We start from the raw sequence: 9123 nt of genomic DNA, 5'->3' as shown, positions 1-9123 counted from the left end.
GTAGCATTTTTAATTTGTAACCTTTGAGCGCCCACCCCTGCAACACCTTATGCATCTCCTATTATATTTTTCAATAAATATAATAAACTTTAAATATTACTTAAAATACTAATGTTTTTAGTTTTTAAAATATACCTTTATTGTACATAATTAATAAAGTAATGTTTATTTTAAATGCATTTATCGTGTTGATACTTAATATATAAAGATATAAGTAAGTAAAAGTACTTTACAGAATGATGTCACATTTTACTGCATTTTGGTAACAATAGTAATTATCCTCTTATATAAATTTATAATTATAGAAATGCCTTTAACTCACTCTTGTTTGACTTAAATGTATTCAGTATATATTTAGTTAACTTATTAGATTCAAGCAATTTCGGTTCAGAGCTAATTTTATTTATACACAAAATCAAAAAGCTTGCGTGAGGATATATGTATATGGGGTGTTCCATACCAAAATGAATGGGGTTCACATTTTATGTGCTTGATTTGTTTAAAATAATAAATAAATATGATTCAATAGTTTTCCAAATATCTCGAGAACGAGGCAAGGAAAAAACTTGAAAAAAATACACATACACACATCAAAATTCGCTATGAAAAGCAATATTTAAATAATTTTTTTTTCTTGAAAAAAAAAATTAGTTTTTGAAAATACGCCATATCAAAAAAAAAAACAATGGTAGCTCTTAGTATTGCGCAATATTTAAGTATAGTATTATGTTTACATAAAAGTTGGGTAAAATGAGTGCCTTACAAATTTACAAATTTTTGAAATTTTTTTGTGTATGTACTTTTGTAGTACATTAAATTTTATAATTATAAAGTGCAAGGTTTAGGCCACTGCAAAACTGGCGTTAATTTTTTATTTTAGTTTTCTTTGTAAACGCCTTTACGCATTTTTTCCTAAGGCACTCGGCACATTACGCGCCTAATCAAAGTAGAGTAATCGTTTCATCATACCGAAACGAATGCATGACGACTCGACTTCTGCACACTTGCACGCTCTGCATAAGTCACCAGCTAATAAACACTTTTTACACATAACAAATTTTTTGGCCGTTCTTTCGCAACACGTACTTCCGCAAATTATTCCGCTCCGAAATATTGCATAAACGCTTGTGGTTTTGAATTGTGGGCTTGAATTTTATCACGAAATCGTTCAATTCCAATTATTTTCTATTGAATTGACAAATAAATTTTATTTCCAACACAAAAAAGTAAACAAATAACGATTTCAAAACTGCAAGCGCCTTACAATGTTGGACGCTTCGATTCATGAAGCTTTAATGATTAGGCGCAAACATGATTTTGAATCGTAATCTACAGAGGTTCATTGAAATACATGGGTTCGGCATAAATGCTTTATACTTTAGTATGCCGAAACGATTACACTACTGTGATTAGGAGCTTAATGTGCGGAGTGCCTAAGAAAAAAGTGCAAAAAGCCGTCAGCATAAAAAATGTTAAAAATCAACGCAATTTTGCAGCAGCTTAGAACTTGTACTATATAATACTATAGTTTTATGGGCTACAAAACTGCATGTTCAAAAAAATTAAAAAATTTTAAATTTGTAATGTACTCATTTTACTCAACTTCGGCGTGAAAAAAAAATCTTAACTCAAATTATTGTAGAATGCAACCCATAATACTATATTTAAATATTGCGCAATACTCAGAGCTACCACTGTAATTTTTTCCATTTTTTTTATGGCATATTTTCAAAAACTATTTTGTTTTTTTATCAAAAAATTTGTATGTGCAAAATTTTTCAAGAAAAACATTTTTAAATATTTCTTTTCATGGAGATGTTTGATGTGTGTTTGTGTGATTTTTTTTAGTTTGTCCTCGCTCAGTTCTTGAGATATTTGGAAAACTATTAAATCGATTTGTTTTTGTGCTGCAGAGTTTTTAAAACTGTATTAATCAAGCTCAAATTTCATATTTATTTATTATTTATGTTTATCCATCAACCCTAAAAATTTTAAACAAATCAAACACATGAAGTGTGAACCCCGTCCAGTTTAGTATAGAACGCACCATATGTATCTGCGTGCATACACAGTTAAAAATAATTACTATTTGTATGTATGTATGTATTCATATAAATACATGTTTAAGCCAACAATTAGATATATTTATATGCACATTATTATGGATAAGTCAAGTCTACATACATACTTACATACATAATCAAATTACTTAAATGCTGCTTTGTTTTACTATTTTTGGCTCATACATATGCTTCATAATTGTTTGTTCGCTTCTACATAAACATGCAATAATTATATTTATCTACGGTAAATTAATATTTTATTGACTACTTGAAATTTTAATTACGTTCATATTTACAAACACTGTCTATTCAATAAATTTACGTTGGACAATTTTTTTTTTTGATTTTGTTTTGTTTAAAGCAGGCCACGAATCACAATGTATAGGATGGAGTTTTGGGTAATATGTGTATGTATGTACATATATTTAGTTGTGTTGCTGTCATTTATATTGCAATTAAAACAAAAGAGACGATGATGACATTGCTGGGCAATAGATATCTCTAGCTTATAGTGAAAAGTTCCTAAGTCCACTTTTTATGGAAACTCATATTTTGACACAGGAGGCTAGATAAATTAAAAATGCACTGTTTCGAAAAGGATAAAGATACTTGTTTTATGTATTCTTGTTTATATCAATGAAAGGCAAATTCGCCGAGTCCAAATGAATCACCGAAAATCCGATGAGGCCAAAATAGTACGAAATCTTTTAATAAAGATCGAATACCACTGATTCTTAAGGCGCTTTGCTTTTCTTCGAACAGGAAAAATGTTGTATTCAAAGTTCTTTTCATCTCTTGTAAAATATTTAAAATGTGACCAGCAACCTTTCACTCTAATCTAGCGATATGTATATCAAAGTTTCAAACTTCGTACAGAATTTCCAAACGTGTTTTAAATTTCAAAAGCTCGTCATCGAAATTTCAAACGCTAGAATAAGAGCTTTCCCAGTATGCAGTTTTATAGGTCATTGAATTTTAGTTAAATTTCAAGATTTAGTGTTGGTTTTTGAGATTTTTTACGCGGAGGGTGTAGCTCATTTTATTCCATTCAGGAAGGGTATAATAAAGTGCAGTAGCTGACAATTTTTTTTTTTAAGGTGTTGCTCATTTTCTACATACAAACAATCGTCAAACGTACTTCATATGGAAGAAAATTATAAACAAAAAATAAGTAAAAATTAACGCTAAGTCCGAAAGTCGATTATTTTAACAGGAAGACCAAACCAGTTAAAATATCTCCGCGAAAAGATTCGTTCGAGTGTAAAAGTAAACTGGAAAAATAACCATACATGCGGATCTAAATAGTAATAAAATGTTTGCATGCATATGTATACATTTTTACACAGATTTTACTTTTCCACCATTATGACATTATTTTTTAATATCTATCAGTGACCGAGAACAAAAGATATTATCTTAACTAAATGCCGTTGTCGTAGTTTTATTTCCAAGAACGCTTAAAAACTCAAACCTAAATGAGAACAAAACTATCGATAGCGTTCTAAAGTGGACCTATATAAGAACAAAGCCTAGTGGAACGTTCCCAACCGAATACTTTGGAGATCATTTCTAAGAGAAGAAATGGGAATAAAAGTCTCCTGAACTTTCTCCCGAAGAACCATTTGGGAACTACAGTCTCAGAAAATTTTCTGTCAAGGAACGAAACAGAAAAATCGAAAATTGAGAGTGAATGTAATATGAACATTCGCAATCACCTTGTTTGCTAATTTCAGGGACCGAACATAACAGTTATTGATGAAACTGTCATGGAAAAATTCACTATGAAAGAATTGTTCTACAACTAAGTGATACATTCCAATCGATTTCCTTTTTCACCTATACCCAAATTTGAAAATAAATTTTTAGTTGCAATTTGTATGCAAAATTAAAAACATAACAATTATTTTTAATTTCTGTATTATAAATCCAACATAACAATTATTTTTTATTTTTATATTATATGTCTTACAGAACAGTTATTCAAGACTTTTATTTATAAAAGTAATTAATAAAAATCAGTCACCGACTTTTCTTTTATAAAACATTCGTATAAAAGTCGTTAACGTTTTTCGCAGTTAAAAAGGTGTTGGGAAACAAAAGTTTACTATGACTTATTCAAATGAATTTTATAAGAATGATCTAAAAAAGAAAGGTCAGTGACTGATTTTTATTTATGACTATTATAAATAAAAGTCTTCGATAACTGTTATTTAATACATAAAATTAAAAAAAAAAATTTAAAAATAATTGTTAAAAAGCGACTTTTTTAATAAAAGTTGTAACTGTTACGGTCCCTGGTTAATTTAGCTTAAGTCAATACACTTTTGATCATTCAGTCCTACACTAAAACCATTTGCCTTGACACTGGAAGAAAAGCTTTATAGTAGAAAATAGTCGTTTTGCTGCTGCTTTTCTACTACTGCTATAATCTTGTAAAGCACTACCTATGACGAGAAGTACGTAACAGCATTTATTATTCAGTCCATGCTTTTTAAAGCATATTTTTTAAAGAAATTTGCGGTAAACTTTATATAATAAACCAATTTTTTATTTGTCGGAAACAATGTTTTCATTTCCCAATACCAGGCGCTCATACATATCGACAGCTGAGTGGAAGATCAACATATCTCGGCGGCTAGTTCGAAAACGCAGCTATCTAAGAAAACTTTCAAAAGAACGCTCTACTTCAGAATTTGATCGAAGAACGCCGTATTTCAGAATCTTATTGAAAAATATCCTTACTCAGAATTTGGTTGAAGAACGCTCTACCTCAGAACTCGGTTCAAAAACGTCCTATCTCAAGTGTAAATGTATAGAGAATGGGCTGAGATAGGGCGTTTTTGAAATGGCTGCCGAGATAGGTGGATCTTCCACTCAAGTGTCGATATGAAGTAGCAAGCTTTTTTGTAGAAGCTTTTGAAAGTCACAAAGTAGAATTATAGAAATTTAAAAATTTATTACCTCGCATGTACTAAATATGAGCGCCTGATATTGTTTGGATCAAATAAAAACTGGTCATAAACTTAAGGTCAACTTAAGGATTTCAGACACGAACTTTTCTTGCACAGAATATTGTTCCATAAATGAATAGTTCACCCTAATGATAAAATATCTCGAAGTTAAAATGATATAGCTTTCGCATTTTGTTCTTTATGGAATCGTTCTCAAAACGTTTGTTCTCAATTTTCTCCCGTTCAAACTGCTCTCAATAATTTTGTTCCTGTTTGGTTCTTTTGTTCTCATACAGAACTAAACAAAAACTGGAATGCAGTCGCGGCCCCTGGTATTCATGTAGTGGTATTACTTTTATCTAAAATGTTTCTTGTTATTTACAATATAAATAGTTTCTTTGTGTTGAATGAATCACATCATTCTTATAGCCCATTTCCATTGAAAGTTTAACTGCAGTTGAAAGCTCAAGAAAGTTCCACGAATTTGAAGATGAAGTGATTGGCAAGGTTAATTCCTTACTTTTTGTTTTCTTTTTTTTTACTTGCGTTTGCATGTACGTAAAATGAGCAATTACCTCCTTCGAGCGGTAATCTCCCTTTTCCAACAGGAAAAAACTGCAGTTAAGGCTTGGTGAAAATGAACTCTTAATTTAGGGTAGCTCACAAACCTTTTTTTAAAATTATGCGTACAATTATAATTGTTGCCTTGTTGCTTTTAAAGTTAGTATGTATTTCAACACGAGGTTTTTCCACTGTGGCTATTATTTCTGCATTATGTTCAATTTACCTTTGAACTGTGATGTGTTCTCTTTAAACACAAGTTAAAATTACACTAAATACTTAGTTCCATACATAGTAAATTTATTGACTTCCTTTATTGTGTTAGTGTGCGTATATGATTATTTTGCTGCAATTTAGGTCAGTTCGATGCCCAATAGTAATTGACATATTATTGTTAGTATTGCGACGCTGAGGAGTAGACGTAAACTGCTACGAAAATTACTCAAAGGATGTAGGCGAGCAGCAGAACCGTGTACTGTAAAGAGAAAAAAAATTAAGAAAAATTAATGAAATTAATGAAATTAAGTTAAGCGGATACATACTGTGTATACATACATATGTACATTCATATTTACTTTTTAGCTACCTTGCTTAAAAATTGATTGCAAAACGAAATGATATACCAAAGAAGATTTGGCTGACTTTCATAAGAAACTCAAAAAACGCTTTAGAAATCGGATGCACATCAAGCAGAGACAACGTCAGCATTTCAAGTGTTGAGCAATCAACTTCGGTTTCGCAATCCAGCTGCTACCAGCACCACCAGCAACAACAATAAGAAAAACCACTGTCAATCTACGGCTGCAGCAAATGCAACCACGGGACACAGTGGTCAACTGTAAGGGCGAATTGAATGGACGAACGAATTTGAGAGTTGATCTGAAATGCTATTCACGTACTAGTGATGTCGACGAGGAGTTCACAAGACAGCAGCCGCGCTAGCAATGTTTACAGAGCCGATCAATGGCGGCAACATTGAAATTCAAGTCAACACAACCAAGAGTGATTGGGGGGAAAAAAGGATATGCACGAAACGGCAATAAAAAATCCATATATATTTGTATGTACGTATGTATGTGCGCACAAGCGCAGGGATGCAGGGCTTCGTATGTCCGCTCAATGCAATTTTGGTAAAATTGTGGCGCATTAAATTGAATTCTGCGGGCGCGAAGAGTTAATGCATTTTTGTAGCAGCTCAAAATTAAATTGGACAGAAGACGAATGGGTGGTGACTTTTTTAAGATTTTAAAATTACATTGGTCAAAGAGGAATTCTTACATATATATGTATGTATGTATGCATGTGCGTATGCTGGATAGTTTCTCATGTTGGCCATTGAGAGCATTTTGACGAGGCCTTGTGAAGAGATCACTTAAAATAATTTGTTTTGCTACAAATATGTAATTGATGTTTTAATAAAAGACTGCCTTATCTCTTATTAAGTCAAAGTTTTTGTGGTCGACATTCATTCGCATGGGTATAAAACTTGTCAATCCGCTGAAATAGAACTTATATTTCGCATGTACAAGGTTAATCGTACAGCTTTGATTTTTTTTAGAAAATTGATAGGTGTGTCTGTGTGTATTAATAATATGAAAGGGTTTCGTTGTGTATATGCATACCTGTAAAATAGGCTGGGTTAATTTTGTATGGGCGAAAATAAAAGGCATTTGAACGTACTGTAATGGTAATATTATGTTGTCTTAGGTCTAAGCCAATAAGGATTGGCCCCGAAAGATTAATTTAAAACATATCTTTAGCCCGCGCAATCGGCTCAAAGCTTATGAATTGGCGAACTGCGGTTTTATAGAACGACCAATCAGACCGGAGCAAACCAAGTGTTTCCTGAAAAGGCTTGTCAGGGTGGCAGCAAAATTTCTTCTCAGAAAAAGAAGGAGTGATCTACGAGCCCTGATATAACTAACTACGGGGCACAATCCATAGGGACGACATATGGTCACCATAGGTATTATCGATGATCCACTGTGTACATCGTCTTTGGGGTACGAGGATAGTACAGAACATTTTCTCTGCCACTGCCTGGCCTCCGCCATACACAGACGGTAATTTTGGGTCGGATGTATTGAAAATGTACGGCGTAAATACATTCTCTTTTCCTCAAAAACCCGGTAAAATTCATAAAGAGTCTGGTAAGTTTGCAGGGGAGCAATGAATGAAGATAGCCAAGCAGTCAGCCGAGCCCTTTTAAACATGACTATGGAATAGAAGCTGGTTAAAGACTGCTTTGACGTTCCAGGCCATTGTGGAATCGAACAAAATGAGTTAGCACAAGAAAGATCGCTAACAGCGTTTTCGGGACCATTCTGTGGTCTCAGTTGGTCCTCTTCGAGAGCCATATTTTCTGAGTAGATACACTCTGAACGCGGTTAATAATGGGGAGCGATGGGGGCCCTATACAGGCCAGGCTCTTCCCCTACCCTTTGAAATGACATTGTTTTAGTAAACAGTAATGGCATCGGGCTACCTTCTGAGTACCTGAGCGGTCACAACCAATTGCGATTCCACTTGCACTGTCACTGATTTATTTTAATTTTAATGGTTGAATTATTTATTATAAGGAATTCGCCTACCTGTTTAGGAATCATTAGGGAAGCCGAAGGTATCTTGGCCAGACTGGGTTTGGACTATCTATTTAAAAGATACAAATTATCTTTTAGGTCGCGGTGGCTCTTGTTCTGTTACCTCCAAATATTATCTAACTAACTAACTAACTTTCTGAGGTATGAGTACCGAAAGTACTCTAAATGTCCCCACCAATAATTTGCATTTCTGAAAAATTACCATGAACTAAGTGGCCACCTTTGACAGCCACAACAACATTTGTTTTACATTGGGAAGGCCACTTAACTGCCAACACGTACTTAACGTCCTACTTAACGCCCTTTTCTTTCCAGTCTTTTAAGGAATTACAATTTATTTGAACTGCATATTTTAGTGTTGACTATTTATATGTACAGGAAATTTTAAAGTTTTACTTTCATAACCATTTTCACTTTGCACTCACCTAGTAGCATAGCCTCTCGATTGTCGATGGTGCCACGGCGACGCTGCAGCACACTCTCCTTGTCACCACTCCAAAGCGCTGGTGATATGCTGGCCAAGCATTTAACACGCATCGTACCATCCTGAAAGTGACGTCCATCAACTGTCAACTCAAGGCCGAGCATTGACGTTATGAGGCCATGTTTGTGTACGGTGTCATTGTAGGCTATCAGATAGCTTTCGTCGAGCACCTGAAATGCACAGAAAATACAACAACAAACATTGAGCAAGTGCATCTACATACGAGTAGGTTCTTATATGCATGTATATGTATGAGAATATATTATTGTGTCCATGCATGTACTCGTAAGTGTATTTTAGGTAACATTGAAGCTTGTTTAGTAGGCCAACATTTAAGGCACATTGACAGTTGTTGATAGAATGTTTGACAATCCGATGTATAGCTTAGTGAAAGCACCGAATGTTATCTACTGGTGACCCAGTAATTATTTTTATGTTTAATTAATCACTGCTCACTAGCTAAT

The 9123-nt window shown here is 33.4% G+C and overlaps 1 protein-coding gene across 1 annotated transcript in view; it reads right to left on the bottom strand.

Annotated features, from left to right (window-relative positions):
• Nucleotides 1-5636: 5636 nt before the first annotated feature.
• The window catches only part of LOC118738527, an 82666-nt gene continuing 79179 nt past the window's right edge, over nucleotides 5637-9123 (bottom strand). The window contains exons 5-6 of the mRNA XM_036469463.1: nucleotides 8601-8829; nucleotides 5637-6050 (exon numbers count right to left, since the gene is read on the bottom strand). Coding sequence (XP_036325356.1) covers nucleotides 5929-6050; nucleotides 8601-8829 — 351 coding nt within the window. The 3' untranslated portion in view covers nucleotides 5637-5928. The remainder of the gene's footprint in view (nucleotides 6051-8600; nucleotides 8830-9123) is intronic.

Source organism: Rhagoletis pomonella, unplaced genomic scaffold, assembly GCF_013731165.1.
Source record: "Rhagoletis pomonella isolate Grant_MI unplaced genomic scaffold, Rhpom_1.0 Rhpom_scaffold_00004, whole genome shotgun sequence".
Classification (NCBI taxonomy): domain Eukaryota; kingdom Metazoa; phylum Arthropoda; class Insecta; order Diptera; family Tephritidae; genus Rhagoletis; species Rhagoletis pomonella.
This window is presented reverse-complemented; position numbering and strand designations above follow the sequence as displayed.